This window comes from Dermacentor variabilis, unplaced genomic scaffold (assembly GCF_050947875.1).
Source record: "Dermacentor variabilis isolate Ectoservices unplaced genomic scaffold, ASM5094787v1 scaffold_12, whole genome shotgun sequence".
In the NCBI taxonomy this organism is placed as follows: Eukaryota; Metazoa; Arthropoda; class Arachnida; order Ixodida; family Ixodidae; genus Dermacentor; species Dermacentor variabilis.
Window position 1 is genome coordinate 7,746,490 of NW_027460280.1, and position 18,591 is coordinate 7,765,080.

Here is an 18,591-nt window from a genome sequence, read left to right on the forward strand (position 1 = left end):
CAGAAAAGTTGCTTGTGTTACAACTGTGCCCTTTGGTTTCGATTGGTGTTATACTTTGCATAAGCATGTTCCCCTCTGCAATAGTATCTGGAAGTGCAAGGGTTCAATAAATGATGATGAACTATATGTAAGTACAAAAGCTTTTTATACCCATGACTGCCATCGTAATGCGACTGCCATAATTGCAATTCAAACTCTCGCCTTGTGTTAGCAGCAGAATGCTATAGCCGCAGTGGCAGGTGAATAAATTGAACAATTTTGTTGTCTACAGATTTGTTTTTTTTTCTTGCCTGTATGTTGGTAAAACTTGGAATAAGTTTGTCATTGCAAAAAAAACCGGTTGTGGTCCTTTATTGAATAAATCACATATTGTGTATAGTTGAAATGCAGAAATTTCTGTTAAAATCGCAAGGTGATAAGTTCTTGCAAGTATCATGGTATATCATTACTTATACAGCTAGTAATCACAGCGGATATCGTTATATGTGTGTACACCCTATTATATGTGATCACGAACCTAATAGAAACTGTTATTAGAAACAGGTAAGGCATGGGTGTTTCTGAGCACTCGATCAACTGTGAACGTGCAAGAACCGTTTGTACCTAAAATATTCGAAGATTCACAGGAAGGGATGCAACTGGCTGACTTCACTGCACAGTTTTGATTTACTTTTCTTTAACGTGTCGTCTTCTACTGTTTGATCTCCACAAGAACAGGCTGTTTGCCTGCTTCTCGCATTGTTGCGCGAGTTTTACTTGATGGTGCAGGAGGGTAGGTTGTCAACGTGTTACTATAGCAAGCGAATAATTTACTTAATTTACTAGCTGTGTAGTTAATTACCGTTCAAAGCAAATATGTTAATACAAGTGCAGTAAGGCTACAAATTCCGCAACGTATTCAATGTTTATTGGTTTCTGTGCAAGAAAAAAAACTTCACTGAAGAAATGCAACTTAACGTGCATGAAATATTCGAAAACAAATTAACGACGCTGTTTATTTAAGCCACGTAGTTGACGCTGCCGTAGAAAATTCATTACGACTCTTCTTCATTAAGAAATGACAATAAAGCTGGCTTTTTCCTTGTTGGCATCAGGAGTGCTGACGTCTGGTGACTTCAGCCAACACATTTGCTCTGTCAAATTTAACAAGTAGGGGAGGTAAGATAACCTTTTAAAATTAATAGGGAAATTCACGCTTGAAAACCGACAATAAAATGCAACTAAACGGTGCCGCGTTCAGCACAACGTTGAAACTTCGGGTACTTTGCTGTCTTCTCATTTTCCCTAGCCGAGGTTGAAATTATGTAAGCTGCTCCGTATGCGCAATTTTTGTATGCAACTCAACAAAAGAAAATTGGGACGACTCCAAAAGGCCATATCGTCTCGTGGGAATCGAACACCTCGCAGTATTGACAATTCGCAAAGGTTTACGGAGCAAACGTGAAAATGCACTTCATTTGCTGCGTACAGGTAGTGTGCCGACAAACGCATAGAAATGGGAGAAGGGAATCTGCGGTACAAGTTTTTTCATTCTCCCTTTGCGTGAGTCCCCGCAGGGGCGTCTGCGTCAGCAGGCGTTTGGTGTGTTGCGACACCGCGTACCCGAGCACACGAGGGTTGGACCGTCCCGCGTGTAGCCGTTTGTGGCTTAGCCGTGTCTGGGGAAAAGGGGATCCTGGGGGTTGAGCCGATGCTGAGTGTTTGGACCTTTAAGGCCCCCCGGCGGAGGCAACACACCTCTTCGGCCTCGGCTTCACATTGACGGCACTTCCAGACTGACCCACCTGGAGGAAATCGGCAGTCGCCTTTTCCTTTCCCCTCCTCTTCAACCTTCGTCTTTCTCTCCCACTTTTACATCTTCCCTGTATTCTCTTCACTTCTTATTACTTCCGTATTTCCTGGCGGCAAGGGTTAACCGTGTGTAATATATCCTGTCTTGGGTATATATATATTAGGTTCTAGAGGCGATGCATGGCTGCCGTCTGCAGGTATTATTCCCAGCCTAGTAACGTCCCCTAGTTGCGCTCCCTGGTGGGTGGCTACCATCGCCGCCGAATTTTCCAGTGTTTACATGGCAAACGCTTTCCCCCACCCCTCCAAGATCGCCCTCAAAAACGAGGGCGCACCGAAGCAACATTTCAGTTCCTATTAAAACCAAACCATGAAACCTTCCCAAAGTTCCATGTCCTTCACACTGAAGGCAACACAATTATTAGAAAACTATCACCTTTCATAGTATCCAAATGCCTATCAAACACGATCGGATCAGGCTACAAAGCATCAAAGATGGCAAGCGGAGACCTCCTCCTCGAACTAACAAAGAAAGAACAAGTCTAAAAAGTCAGTGAACTCAAAAGCATCGGTGACACTAATGTCACAATTTCCCCACATCGCTCGCTCAACACCAGCAGAGGAGTAATATCAGAAGAAGATTTCTTGAACCTCAGTGACGGAGAGCTCCTTCAGGGATTCGAGGAGCAAAATGTATTCAAAGTACAAAGGATAACACTTGGACTAAACGACCAACAGTTCCTCACAAAACACGTAGTACTCACATTTGGTTGTAGTGCTGTACCAAGCTCACTCGACGCGAGCTACCTGAAAATGAATGTCCGACCATACATACCAAACCCTAGGCGGTGCTTCAAGTGGTTCGCCATGCATCACAATCATGTAGAGGAAAGGAAACATGCGCGAAGTGTAGTGCTAACGACCATCCATCTGACAACTGAAATGCTCCCGCACAATGTGTCAATTGCAAGGGCGATCATCCAGCTTACTCGCGGAGCTGCTCTTGCTCGAAAAGAGAAAAAGAAATGATTGCAATAACTGTACAGGAAAAGATTTCAATCTATGAAGCGAGGAAAAGGCTAGCGCACTTACCTCAAGTAAGCTCTGCCAGTGTGACGCGCCAGGGGGCAGCGCCACACTCAGGAATCTACGGGGTGCACGTCCCGTACTCCTGAAGAAACCCCCTTGGTGGCTGCAGCCAGTGCTGCTCCACCAGCAACGAAGACGGGCCCGCAGACAACAGAGCCGCAGGGCCCGAAGTTGAAGCGTACCCCACGACCCGAGACGCGCGTCTCGGCGCCTGGCTCTCGATCGTCCAGTGCCTCGGAAAAGGCAATGGAGGTCGATCCGAAATCCCCGGCGTCATTGACGCCAAAACACCCGCGCTCCTTGGAGCGCTCACAGAAGGAGAAGCATATTATACCTACGCTGAGAAAGGGAAAGGTAACCTGAACGGTTACCGCCCTTCACAAAAGTAATCAGCTTTTAAATACATGTCACCTACAATTTATAAGCTCACATACATAAGTTTTTTTTTTTTCAATTCCAATAAGATGGCTTTTATCATTCATTTGAATTGCAGAGGACTAATTCACAATCTAGGTGACATCAAAGACATCATAAATAAGTTCTCGCCAGTTGCATTCTGCCTTCCAGAAACGAACCTGGGACCCAAACATGCACATTTTCTTAAAGGTTTTACTGTCCTAAGAAAGGACCGCGAGCACTCCAGCCGTCTATCAGGAGGTGTCGCTATTGTCGTCCAAGGCGGCATCCCTACACGGAACCTTTCACCAAATACTGCGTTTGAGGCAGCAGCTGTCACCGTTTTAACTTTTAAGACTGTCACCATCTGTTCGTTCTACATCCCTCCCCATACCCATTTCACAACTCGAGACATGGAAATTTTAATTAGCCAGCTGCCGGAGCCTTTTGTTTTAGTTGGAGATTTTAATGCTCATTGCATTCTTTGGGGCAGCGATAAGAATGACCAAAGAGGACAACTTATCGAAGATTTCATTTTGACAAACAACATCTGTCTTTTAAATTCAGGTGCGCCAACTCATTTTTCATCGAGTTCACGTACTTTTAGCTGCATTGATTTAGCATTTTGCTCTCCGGATATGTTTACCGATTTTAAATAGGACGTACTGGAGAATTCGTATAGCAGTGATCATCTACCTGCTTTAATCCACCTAACATCAACACTACCCATTCTATCCCACGAACCACGCCACTGGAAGTTACAAATGACAGACTGGGCTGTTTTTACGGAAAGCGCCAGGCTGGAGGAACTTATTCTAACAGACCTAAGCATTGAGGAAATTAATGAAAAGTTTACCAATTGCATTATTTCTGCAGCCGCAAAGGCCATTCCGCAATCTTCTGGCATTGTTCGGAAAAAGCTTAATCCTTGGTGGACACACGAATGCACCGTAGCAAAAAAGCAGCAAAATAAGGCCTGGGGAATCTTACGCAGATACCGAACACAAAACAATTTTCTCAATTTCAAAGAAGCAAAAACGAAAGTTCGATATATCCGAAGACAGGCAGAAAGATTTTCCGGGCAAAAATATGTATCTACAATTATTAGCACCGTCACATCCAAAAGGATGTGGGAACAGGTCAGGAAGATCAAGGGGGACTACTCATCATACACGATACCCATACTTACTCCTTCAGGCACTCAAACAACACTACAAGAACAAGCGAATATTCTTGGGGAGCATTTCTACAACGTCACCAGCTCGGCTAAGTATTCAAACACGTTCCTAAAATACAAACTGTCGGCAGAAATGGAGAAACTACCAACTGCTAGCATGTCAAGCGACGAATACAACGCTGCATTCATGGTACAAGAACTTAACAAGGTTCTCTGTGCTGGCAAGAAAACTGCAGTAGGTCCTGACCAGATCCATTATTCCATGCTCGCACACCTGTCCCAAGCATCCGTAGATGCCCTCCTTAAATTATTTAACAAAGTATTTGAATCCGCAAGCATGCCAAAAAGTTGGAAAAACGCAATAGTTGTGCCTTTTTTAAAAACAGATAAATCCCCCACATCTCCAAGCAGCTTTCGACCCATTGCCCTGACAAGCTGTTTGGCGAAATCTTATGAAAGTGTTGTAAATTCCAGGTTAACTTTCACGCTCCATATACGGAACTCCATTGATTCTCATCAGTGCAGCTATAAAAAAGGTTGCTCAACGACAGACCGCCTCGTCTGACTTGGACACGAAATACGTGAGGCATTCGTACACAAACAGCACTGCCTCTTCGATTTGGAAAAAGACACCACGCGGAGATTCTGGACCTTACGTGACCTCTCAGCGTTAGGAATCCGCGGCAAAATGCTAAACTATCTCGCTGATTTTATGTCCAACAGAACATTCCAAATCTGTCTAAGCAATGTGCTCTCGCGCACATTTATCCAAGAAAACTGCGTGCCACAGGCTTGCGTACTTAGCACAACACTCTTTATAGTAAAAATGAACTCTGTTAACAAAGTCATTCCCCCCTCTGTTATGCACTCCATATACGTTGATGATCTGCAAATAGCGTGCCACGCCTCAAACTTCAAACCATAAATAAACTAATGGAGTGGGCTGAGAAAAATGGTTTTCGCTTCTCTACTCAAAAAACTGTTACAGTGCCATTCTCCCAAAAAGGAGGGTTGTACTTAGACCCGGATTTGAAACTGAATGATGTCGCACTGCCGGTAAAACAAGAATATAAATTCTTGGGAGTAATCATTAACAAAAAACTAAACTTCCTATCCCACATTAAAACACTAAAAATTAAGGCAAATAAAGCATTGAATATCGTCAAAGTTTTATCTCATAAGCACTGGGGTTCTGACCGAACCTGTCTTTTGCGTATTTACCGGTCTCTTGTGCGTAGCCTTTTAGACTACGGCTCCGTAGTTTACGGCTCAGCCATACAGTCCTATATCCAACGACTTGATCCAGTACATAACCTCGGATTGCGACTGGCAAGTGGTGCCTACAGAACGTCACCCATTCAAAGTTTATATGTTGAATGTAGTGAACCCTCATTACACCAGCGCAGAGCATTTCTCACATTCTCTTACTTACTCAGAATTCAGTCATCACCGCAACACATATGCTACAACATCGTCACACAGTGCAACTCACGCTTAACTACACAAATAAACCGAACATGATTAAGCCGCTTGTGCTGCGATATGAACAATATTGCTGGGAGTATAACATCCCTCGTGAAGTCCTCCAGGTTGCCAAAAAGGCACGACAATTGCCCCCGTGGTACGATTTCATGCAGTTGTGCGACTGGACATTGACACATTTAAAGAACAAAGACACGCCACACGAACACATTATACAAGAATTCCGTGCTCTTCAGGAAAAATATAAAAATCGCATGCAATTCTACACTGATGGCTCCAAAACAAAAGAACACGTGGGTGTAGGGGCCGTAACAGAAAATTGGGAAAGAAGTATTCGTCTATCAAAACATGCTTCTGTTTTCACTGCTGAAGTTTATTCTGTATGGGTCGTAGTTAAAAAGATTATCACTGGCAAGCACAAAAACACAGTCATATACACTAATTCGTTAAGTACACTGAAGGCTCTAAATCTAAAATCTGAGTGTGAACCCCTGTTAGGGGATATACTAAACATGGTCGCGCTTAATAAATACGGGAGATCAATCCGCTTCTGCTGGGTACCAAGTCACATTGGGATACCGGGTAACGAAGCAGCCGACAGATGTGCATCAATGGCAGCGTACAAAGAAATAACAAATACAACACTTCCATACAAAGATAGCATCCATGCGATTAAAAAAACCTTAACGGCAAAATGGCAACGCGAATGGGGCCGTTGTGCCAACAACAAGCTAGATCTCACTAAAGCCATAGTTGGCGAGTGGAAGTCATGTTATCATCAGGAGCGGTTCATCGAAGTAGTTTTATGCCGACTACGCGTTGGGCACACACACCTCACACACTATTATTTACTTGTGAAAGAGGACACACCAACATGTGAGAAATGTCAAGAGCCACTGACAGTTAAGCATATATTACTGACATGTACGCATATTGAAACACACAGACGAGCATGTTTGCACAAATTATATCAACTACACATACCTTTACACCCTGCTCTAATTTTAGGCGATAATCCGCTAGTCCCATTATGTGAAGTCCGTAAATTTCTAGATGACACTGTATTTTGACATAAAATATAGATTATTACCACAGCCTTTTCCTTCATAAAGTGGATTTTAAAGCACCTCGTGTTTGGCGCAGCATAGCCCTAGCCGCTTTTGCGCCATTAAAGCCCATTTAACTAACTAACTAACTTTGCGTGAGTGGAGCGGACTCGCTTCGCGTGGGCTGCCGCTTTTATCGCGAGTTACTGCGGTTAACCTTAAACAAACTTCACGATTTTGTGTCATTGAACTCAACAAGGCACTCGGCATCGAAAGTCGCCAGAATTACCGCGGTGAGTGCATTTGTTTACCTTGACACACCGAGCAACGAGCACCTCGACATATTCGAACACCGTTCTCCGAACGCCGCACGCGCCCCAGGAGCGGGCCTGCGTGGCCTCGCGAGCACCGAGAATGGCAGGGGAAACGAACGGCAGTGCTCACGAAATGGAAATAGAGAACAATAGCCAAGACTCCACAGCGGTCCAGAGCAACATGGAATTCGATGAGAGCAGCGGCAAAACGCTGAGTCAAGCTGGCCCATGGTTCCAAGCAATCAAAGCAAGAAAAAACAACAAGGCGCCGAACGAGGACCGCATACAAGAGGGAGGAAAGCAAGGAAACCCCCAAAACCAGCAAGGAGGACTGAACGCGAGGAGCAACCCGAGAGTAGAAGCAAGCATGCAAGCCAACAGCAACCACCAACGGCAGCAAGATCAGGAAAGCCGAACCAACGGCAAGCCACCGCCGCGACGCGTGACGCCGCCGCTGCCAGAGAATGATTACAAGGTGGTATACCGACCAAGGACCGGCATGGAGCTGTCCAGCTGGCCGGACGGGAAGGTTACCGAAGGACTTGCAAGGGCAAGTGGTTCCCCTATCAAAGAATTTTGCGCGAACGTAACCACCCAAACGCAGTTGAAGCAGAACCTGATAAGTGCCAGCACCGCAAACGCGGACTACGCACTGAAGCTCGGTTCTATCAACGGCATCGAACTTGGGGCGGCCACATACGAGATGACGCCGTACATCAAACCGCTCCCAGGAACAGTCCGTGGAGTCGTGCACGGTATCATTGCGTGTACGACGGAGAATCGACTTGCGGAACTACTGGCAGCCAACAACTGTGGCATCCTGCATGCGAGGATGTTTGACAAATCCACCTCAGCAGTTATCACCTTCGAAGGTCCGCACATCCCTTTCTATGTGAAGATGGCCGGCTCGTACATACGTTGCCGCCCATACGTTGCCGGTGCGGGGTGCAGAGCCCACATGCAGACCATGATTACCACTTGCAGTGCAAACTATGCGGACTACCTCACGAGACGCCAAGCAAGGAGTGCTAGAAAAGGCTCAAGCCAAGACCCCCACCCCTGTACGTGAGGGAGAGAAGCAAATCAAGAGGCCGACAACCATCTATAACAAGAGAGCCAAGTTCAAGCTCCTCGGAATATGGAACAAGTAAACCACAGCAAGAACAGCAGAAGATCAGCTGGGCGGAAGTGATAGCCAGTTCCAAGTCTACAACCGGCCCATTTCCCTCACTGCCGACACAAGAGCGAAATTCAAGATACGAGAAAACCATCTGCTCCTTCAGAAGGCAAAACGCCGACCTGATGAAGCGGAATGAAGTGCTCATGAGGCGTTTAGAAGAACAAGAAGGACGTCAGGAGGAACGGGACAGAAGAGCTCAGGCCAGGGAACAAGCCCTGGAGAGGAAGCTCCAACATCTTATTGGCCAATTGCAAAAACAGCAGAAGCCAACCACAACACCAACGCCACCGAGGGAACATGCTCCCTTGATAGAGGACCTAGAATCCGGAATAGAGTACAAGATGAACAAGGCCCGAACCAAAGACAAGGCCGAACTGAGAAATGAGTTCCGAGCCGAACTGTTTCAGGCCGTCGACACCATAAACAAATCTGTGGCAGCCACCGTCCAAGCAGCCGTACAAACGCTCCGCCAGGAGATCACCCAGATAGGCAACGAGCTCAGCCAACTCATCTCCATCCTAGAAAAGGACAAAGAGCAGGCAAGGAAAAAGCCAAAATACCCCATCAGAGAAGCCCAGATGAACGAGACTCTGGGAAGGCAGGATGGCGAATAAGATAGCAAAGAATAAAGAAGTGACCGAAATCCTCAAAATTTGGCAGTGGAATTGCAGAGGAATAAATCGGAAACGGCAAAATTTACTTCATCTATGCACCCTACGCCAACCTGACGTCATCCCGTTACAGGAAACAGCAACAAATAATATTACGATGCGCGGCTACAAAACGCACTTTGCCCAAGGAAGGACCCGGACCGCCGTCCTTATCAATAAGCATTGCACAATGCAGCAGCACCAAATCAACCACAGAATCGAACACACTCTGATTGAGCTGGTTCCTCCCAAGAAAACCCTGCAGAGCCTCTACATCCTGAATGTATACAGTCCTCCGCGCGACACAATAAAGGACTTGGACAAGTTCCTGAGAGAAGTGAAGAAAGTCACCAACGGTCCAAAACTTCTCGTGGTGGGTGACTTTAACGCTCCACACGTGGCTTGGGGCTACCGATCAACCAACAAAAAGGGTATGGACGTGCACAACGTGGCACAACACCACCAGCTGACGTTGTCGACCGATCCTCTAATACCAACTAGCATCGGCAACAGTGTCTCCAGAGACACCAGCCCAGACCTGACCTTCTCCACTGGCTTAAGGCAGGTCGAGTGGTCGAGACTGGACGAGACTCTGGGCAGCGACCATCATATCATTCAGACCGAAATCTTGCACCACAAGACCCCGTGAGATTAGGTCAGGCTAAAATTACGGACTGGCCTGCTTTCCGGAAAGATGAACACCCCAGAAGCCTAGAGGACATCGAGGAGTGGACTAAGAACGTGATGGACTCTGTTGCCAAGCATACAAAGACCATCCAAATCACTGCGGACAATCCCGAAGTCGACCCACACACACCTACTTCACCTCTGGGAGGCCAGGCGAGGACTTTTCAAGAGATGGAAGAAGCAGAAGAGAAACCGCAAACTCAACATCCGCATTGCCGCAGTCTCGCGGCAGTCGGAGGAGTACGCTGAAAAACTCAGACGTCAGAACTGGAATCAAGTGTGCGGCCAGTTACAGGGAACCCTCAGCAACCGAAAGACCTGGGCCATTCTAAAGACCCTACTGGCGAAGACGGAATCAAAAACTGTCACGGGGCAACACATACAAAGTCTTATACACAACTTCCAGGGAACCGACGAAGAAGTGCTCGAAGCCATCACCGGGAAATACATCGGGGACGAGCAACAACGGAAGACGCAGCCAGTCATTCACCCGGAGTACGAGGGGGAACCCAATCAGGATTCACACCAACCTTTCACCAAGTCGGAGATCGTGGCAGCCTTAAGAAATCTCACAAGAAATACGATGCCCAGCAGGGATAAAATTAACAACAAGACCCTCCGTATCCTGGACGACGGGGCGACGGAGAGTTTACTAAAGTATATCAATGAAAGCTGGGAGACCGGCAGTATACCGGCTTCCTGGAAGCACGCGGACGTAACGATGATCCCGAAACTCGGCAAGCCCATCAACCTACAGAACCTGCGTCCGATCTCTCTCACGTCATGCGCGGGAAAACTCTTCGAGCAAATGGTCCACAATCGTCTCTCGCCCTACCTGAAAGAAGGTGGGCACCTGCCGAACACTATGTTCGGTTTGCAGCCTAACCTCTCCACCCAGGACATTCTACTTCAGCTTAAAGAAGTCATTGACGGCCTCAGCACATGCCACAAGAGTGCCATCCTGGCACTCGCCGTGAAGGTAGCCTTCGACAACGTCTCACACGAAGCAGTGCTAAACAGCCTACAACATACCAACTGCGGACGGCGGACATACAACTACGTCCAGGACTTCTTGACGGCTAGAACGTCGACCATAGGCCTGGGGAACCTCAGGACCGACAAGTTCCAAATACCGCAGAAAGGAACCCCCCAGGAGTCGGTGATCTCCCCGTTGCTGTTCAATATAGCGATGAGGGGATTGCCGAACCTCTTGGAGAACATCAGGGGTAACCGTCGCGCAATTTATGCGGGCGACCTGACCATGTGGACGTGCACGGGATCGGTGGGCGAACAACAAGACGCCCTGCTGGAAGCCATCGACACGACCGAGCATTATCTACACCGCTGCGGTCTTTCATGCGTGCCGGAAAAGTCGGAGCTCCTGATCCTCAAAAAGAGGACAAGAGGGCGGCCTCCGCAGGAGACACCTGACCCAACGTTGACACTACATGGAGTCAACATAACCAAGGTGGACACACTCTGTACTCTGGGCCTCACTTTCCAGAAGGACAGTGCCGGTCTCGCCGCCATTAAAAAACTGCAAGCGACAGTTACCCAAGTCGCGCACTTGGTGCGAAGAGTGACAAACAAAAAGCACGGCCTGAAAGAGGAGGACACAATCAGATTAATACAAGCCCTGATAATCAGCAGTCGCTTACGGCACCCCTTACCTGGGTCTCAAGAACAGCGAGAGAGACAAATTGAACACCCTAATACGAAAGACCTACAAGCTGGCACTGGGGCTTCCACTGACGACGTCGACGGAGAAGCTACTCAGCCTGGGCGTCCACAATACTTGGGAGGAACTAGTAGAGGCCCACAAGACGAGCCAGATAGAGCGACTCAACTCACCAGCACGGGTAGGGACACGCTAATAAGACTGGGCGACCCAGTCGCATATGAATCCACAAAACAGCGGGTTCCTCTACCACTGAGGGAGAAGATGAGAACATCACGATGGCCAGCATCCTGAGAAACATGGACCCTGAATACCACAGAGAAAGGAGGAGAGATAGAGTCAAAGCTCTACGTAAGGCCTACGAAGGACCAAAACAAGGAGAAGTCCGATACACCCACGCGGCAAAGTACAAGAACAGAGCGGCCCACGCTATCAGCGTGATCAACGGCCAAGGACAAGACGTAACACTGGCCTCGGTAAGCACTCCAGACATCGACTGCGCGGAAGAAACGGCGATAGCCCTGCGGCTACTACGGGCCAGTGAGAGGACGATCAAATCACAATCATCACCGACTCACAAACGGCATGTAGAACGTACCAAAAGGGCCGCATTTCCAAACAAGCCCTGAGTGTCCTCGAAAAACGACACAATTTTCTAGAACTGTACATTGTCTGGGCCCCGGGACACGAGTCCCTGGCGGGTAATGCCAGGGACTCCAGTAATGCCAGTAATGCTGCTAATGCCGCTGCCCGAGATCACATTCTCCGGGCTATCCCACCGGGTGCACGAGCACCGGTAGACCAACAACATAGTGTCCCGAAAAGATACGCCGATATCCTGAGCAACTACAGACTGGGTAGGAGGATCTATCCGCCGCCTCATCCCAAGCTGACAAGAGAAGAGGCGGTGATCTTCCGAAAACTACAGATCGGCACACTCCCGCACGGCACCCTGCTACACGCCATGTATCCTACGAGTTATACTCACAAATGCGCCTTCTGCTCTACGCCCAATACCCTCTACCACATCGTATGGGAATGTCAACAAAACCCATCGACACCGCCCATCACCGGACCAACCGTCGAGCAGTGGGAGGCTCAGCTGACAAGCTCGAGCCCTGAAGACCAGCATCGCCTGGTGAGCAGGGCCAAGCTATCGGCTCAGGCCCACGGCATCCTGGACTAGGGACGCCGCCCACCTCGGACGATTTTACCGTCGGCTCATTTCTACTAATAAAGTTTATTCCTCCTCCTCCTGGCAGTCCACGCCTTCGCGCATTGCACTTGTTGAGCAAGACGCCATTTCCCAAAACAAACCGGCAAAATAGCTCTCCGCGCAATTTCGACGGAAAATCGCAGCGCTCGCTGCAACGGTGCGACTGTGCGACCGACCGGTTGGTCCCAGCAGAAAATCGGGGCGTGGGCACTGCGACTGCGACTGCGATTGTGCTCGCAAACGACGCAAATCGCATCATGTGAAACGGGCTTAAGTCGTACTTTCCGATTTTTCTGCATATTTTAGCTTGATAAATTCAATTAGCTCAGTAACTTCCTTGTGCCACATGGAGGGCCTGTGCATGCGTGGTTCGAAATCCTTTTTGCTGCAACGATGTCCACACTGGATGCCAAACGCTGGACGCCGGATTTTCTGCGACAGGAGGTCCTTAACGGGACACTAAAGACAAATACGAAGTCGACGTGGATTGTTTAACTACCATTCCAGAAACTGCGCAACTCTTGTTTCACGACACGAAAAGACTTAGTTTGCAAAAAAATTGTATCCGAAAGGTCTGAATGCCTCTTTCAAAATTCAAATTTCCCGCCTCCCAACCCGGAAGTGGTGACGTTGCATACGCCATCACCACCCTTTGCTGCTGTCGGTGATTAAAACCCCGCCCAACAGAAGGCGCTACCGAGCCAAGAGAAAGCCGTGGATTCGCCGCTGCAGCTGCTTTTTGGTCAACTGGCGTAGACCGTTCAGGCACCCCGTGAGATCACATGGCAGTTGAATTCTCTGCTACTTGCAGTTTGTGCGAGTTTCGCAAGCCAATGTGTTGGCGGGCTAGTTGGTGCGGATCCCTAAATACTTCGTTTAGCGCAAAACAGCGGACACAAGAAAGGGCGACAGGACAAGGCGCTTGTCCTGTCGCCTTTTCTTGTGTCCGTTGTTTTGCGCTAAACGAAGTATTTATGGATTCGCAAGCCAGCCAAACCAGCGCAGCAATGCGCGTAAGCGACACTGGTGAAACGTGAAAGCGTGGGCGGCGCGGAGTCGAGCGAAGCCTTCCGACCGCTCGCGTCGTCGTCAAGGGTAATTTCAATGAGTTCTTTTTTCTAGAAAATGAAATAGAACTCGACAAGTAGCATTTTATTTCGTCTTTTAATACAATAAAAGTATGTTTTTGTGCAACGAATGGTTCAGTACTAGCGACAAATTTAACTGAGGAGTGCTTTAGTCATCGGGCAAGTGCTTGGATGTCCCCGGGGAGTCTCTAACCGTGTCCTGGATTTACCTCAATTTCTCGATTATTAAAGCTTTGTTCGCGACTATATTGACGCCTTAGAGGTTCTAGAGCACTGATCTATCACTTTAGCTTGACTTCATATTTGCGTTTAGTGTCCCTTTAACGCTATCGCGTTAATAATGTCATGTTGTCGGGGCGATAAAGAATAAAGCATTCTCAAATGGCCGAGGCAAGAGATTAACTCTTTATGGCTCAAATTTCTGCCCCGAAAAACGCAACTAACACTAAACACAGTGCTAACGGCGAGCAGAGTCGTCTGTCGCCGAAATATAATCAGTGCGTCTGGCGCGTCTCTTATTTCTACACGGCTGAACGTGCATTCCAGGGCAGTCGCTGCTGCTCTGGTTCTGTCGAAAAAATACACCACCGGTCGCTTTCAGCATGCAACGCTATTACGAAAGTTTATTCCGCTAGAGAATCGGCGGCACTATTCAGGAAAGTTCCGATACATCTAGGCGCATTCTGCGCTGAGCGACATCCTTCTAACAGTTATTAGGGGGTGAAAAAATGGTCACTGACTTAAGGTGAACGATGTACTTGTGCCAATATTGCCATGTAGTCGGGACCGTCAAGAATAAAGCATTCTCAAAGGCCCGAAGTATGAGGTTAACCCTTTATGGCGCAAATTTCTGCCTACAAAAAACAAATAACACTCCATCTCAATAGTAACGGCGAGCAGAGTCTTCGGTAGTCGAAATGCAATCAGCGAGTCTGGCGCGTCCTTTATTTATACATTACTGAACGTTCCTTCCAGCGCAGTCACTGTTGCTCGCATTCTCTCGAGGATATACATCACTAATCGCTTTGAGCGTATAGTTTTATTAGACAGAGTTATTTCGCTCTACAATCGGAGACACTATTCAGAAATGTTCCGATTAATGTAGGCACGTCTTGCGCCTAGCGATAACTTCGTAACAGTGATTAACTCGTCGAAAAAATGGTGACTGAATAAACAATGTACTGTTCTCATTATCGTCACGCTGCCGGAGCGGTAAAGAAGAAAGCATTTTTAAAGGCGTCAGATATGAAATTAGCTGTGTATTGCGCGATCTTCCACCGAGAAAGAACTAGTAACACTCAAGCGCAACGATAACGCTGTTTCGACCGCGGGTCCGAGGATGGGAGGACGTCGGCCTTGGTCTGACATCCGGGACGTTTTTGAAAACACGTTTGTGTTTACATTTTGTACAAGAATGAGGAACGATTTGGTAAGATTTTCAAGTTGAAGCGGCAGCTGGGATTATCTCTCACAGGGCATCTGTCTCGTCTTTTAACTCCTTGGTCGTCCTGGTCACGTGATCTTGACCCAATCTATTGTCATGAGATGGGTCACATCAGCCTCGGCTATTTGGAGGTTTGGAGCTCTATCCTTCTGTGGACAGTTTTGCCGAAATCACGCGCACGTTCACTGTGTACGAACGGGTAAATAGGAAAACGCACATTGACCCCGTCGCCAACGTGGACATTGCAGTTTGGGCCCTGTGGTAGTCCAGTCTGTGCCCGGCTCATTCGTTCATAGTCGCTCCAAGATGGAAGGGAAATGACGAAGGCCCACAGGTTCTCGACGGGAGAGAACGGCACTACGAGTTCGTTTGAAGGAATGTCGCTCTAAAAATTGCCCAAAACTGTTTGGCGGTATCCAAACAGTTGTCATAAATCGCCGCAGTTGGCTCTGACGAGGTCGTAGGCTCGATTGTCGCGTGAATGCCTGGCATCGGGGGTCGACCACAGCGGCCCGTCCGAAGCCCGGAAGAAGGCCCGCAAGGGTGCCCCCGTTGAGAGGCAGCTCAGAAGGCTGAGGTCGGCGTCTCGTGCCCGTTGAAAGGGTCACGTCCATGACGTGTATCATCCTGATGCGAACATTTTCTCAGGCAGCCCGCTCGGATATCAAATAACAAGGGAGAGCCTTTGTGTTTTGGTTCGGATTTTCTCTCCCGATTACTTTTTTGTTTCATCTGTAAATTACGATGGACTTTTTGATTTTGCCATTTGCATCCGATTTACCGTCTCGGGTGTTCTCGCTTTCTTTATGCTGGAAAGGCAAAACTATCTATTGGAGTTGCAGGGAACGGAGCTTCATGTAACGTGATTGCGATATCATTGGTAGAATAGAAGCGGGCGCAGCATCCAGACCTTCAATGATTTTTCTATCCAAGACAGAAACCGCGCTGAGGCACGATTCTTACAGTACGTGCGTAAAACGGCACGTCTTTGTGCGCAAAACCGCGCTGCTTGGTTCCAGCTTGAAACACCTGATCACATTTGTCACACAAAGGTTGACATTAACAGCTTCCCGCATTGCATCGGATGTATGCGACTGTTTAGTTTCTCTTCGCGTCTGTTATCAGTTTGATTTCGCGCGACAAGATGGCCCACAAAGAAGGCCACCGTGTGTGAGCTATCTTCGGAAGATTCACAAGACAGCACGCGGATCACTCAGAGAACGTCCTCCGGAACATCTTCAATGCCTCAAGTCTTCTACATTGAAGCACACGTATCTACTGCGCCACTTAAAGCTAGGTGATGAGCAAGGCGTCGCACTTCAATACGCGTTTTGTGCCTCAGTATCAATTTGAGGGTAAACTAGAGTGCACTATATTAAATTTACTGTCAATCTTGATGATATTCCCGACTCTGTCTTTTTGTTGACGACTTTGCTCCTCCCCAAAAGCCATGAAACCAAAGAATTGAGACGCTACGGGGATCAAGTAAGAGAAAAACGATTTTGTTTTTCTTCCTTGCCAAGGAGCCGTGTATTGCTGCTTTGAACTAACGACAATTAAACTGTATTAAGGACAAACGGGTGCGCTGAGTCGTGCACCAAACTTGTTTGGTGTAAACATATTTGTTTTTACTTTCATAATAAAAATGCCCCTGCAAGTTTACAGTGGTACGGAACAGGGAATGCTGTCAGCAACGGGACTCGTCTTCGTTTCGAAACGTTGCCCTAAAGCGGAATTGCCTGTTCTACGCCAGTCACTCAAAGCCTCCATCTTCTCGTGAACAGTTCTTTTCTGTTACATATCTGCAAGTTATGCGCAGATAAATTAAACGATAAAGTTCCATCAGTGTACATTTCTTGCATAGGAGAGGGGTGGTCTTTTCAAGACTATTACGGTTGTTACATTAGGTTACCGATAGCCTTAGCGAGCCCTGCTGCGTTTCTGAACTGTAGACGAACATTTCAAAGTATGTGGTAAAATGTAGACGAACCCGGTTAAAGGAAACCAGCCCCAGAGCTGTAATAAACACACCTGCTCTTTCGCGCCGCAGGCGAGAGAACGAGCGGCTGCACGTTCGCCTCGGCTCGGTGCGCAAGGCTTCGCCCTGGGACGCGCGGCTGTCGAGACCGGCGAGGCTCTCGGCCGACGGAGCCCTGGCCCTGGTGATGCTCGAGGCGGCCCTGCCGCTCTCCAGCGCCGTGCGGCCGGCCTGCTTGCTGCCGGCGACCGACGACGCGTGCGCCACTCTGGCCTACCGAGGTATCTTGCCACGCCTTTCGTTCTCGTGGGCGACCCTGGGGACGAGTTGCACCAACAACGAGTTCTTGTCTGTGCTGAGCAGCCGCCACGCCTTTTCGTACGAGAGCGGATAAGCTTAGAAGAATTGTGTTTTCGCAAACTTTTTACTAAACCAGACAGTTTACAAAGGTGCCAAATTCCACCGATAACTTCCATCACATGAATATTCATGGCAATGCTGGCCGCCCTGTTTTTGTGATCTTCTCAGCGGTGAATAGTAATCCTGCCTCTTCTCTGCTGGATCAATCATCCGAGGATATGCCGCTGTGAGGTTACGTAGTTAATGTTTACACACAGCGCACAGCATGAACACGTTATGAATTATTGTGTTTGATATTGAGTGTACATAAAGCTCTCGATAAAAGAGCGCTGACCACCTGCGATGAAGAAACCCATACGGACTCTGAAACGTCTCTTCTTCTCGTTGACTTGTACTGGAACTTCATCAAAATAGCGTTTAATGTAGAAACAAGTCGCAGTTTAAAGCTGAGCATCGACTGCCATAACAAATTTGTAGACAGCCATAATTATGAGGATAGTAGTTGTATCAGCCGTGTAAACTTGCAAACGCTCGCTTACTAACTAGATTAACCAACATGGTGTCAGCGTACACAGGCAAACGTGAGCACATCGCTCGGACACGTCACCTCCCTCGGACTTTATGCAGAGCGTCACGGCGGCGACAGAAATGCGCCCAGAGTGTCCATGGGATAACTGTCGCAATAAAACAATACAAAAAGTGCTCAGAAGTTCCAGTGGAGTTGTCTAAGTATGCGTAAGCATACCCCCAAACTTTGGTTGGCCCACCGCCAAAGTTCAATTTGGCCCACCTCCGAATTTCAAGTTCGTCTACCCACAAGTTTAGGTTGGCCCACCTCGAAATTTCAAGTGCACCACCACCAAATTTCGAGTTAGGCTACGCCCCAATTTCAAGTTGGCCCACCCCCCAATTTCTAGTTCCGCCACCCCCAATTTCAAGTTGGGCCACCTCAGTTTTACCTGGCCCAGCCCCCAATTTCAAGTTGTCCCGCCACCAAACTTCAAGTTGACCCATC

The 18,591-nt window shown here is 47.9% G+C and overlaps 1 protein-coding gene across 2 annotated transcripts in view; it reads left to right on the plus strand.

Annotated features, from left to right (window-relative positions):
* LOC142566308 (uncharacterized) overlaps nt 1-18,591 on the plus strand; it is a 951,081-nt gene that overhangs the window by 893,697 nt on the left and 38,793 nt on the right. For both annotated transcript variants that reach the window (XM_075677216.1, XM_075677215.1), the window contains one exon: nt 17,289-17,497. In XM_075677216.1, the coding sequence (XP_075533331.1) occupies nt 17,289-17,497 (209 nt within the window). The remainder of the gene's footprint in view (nt 1-17,288; nt 17,498-18,591) is intronic.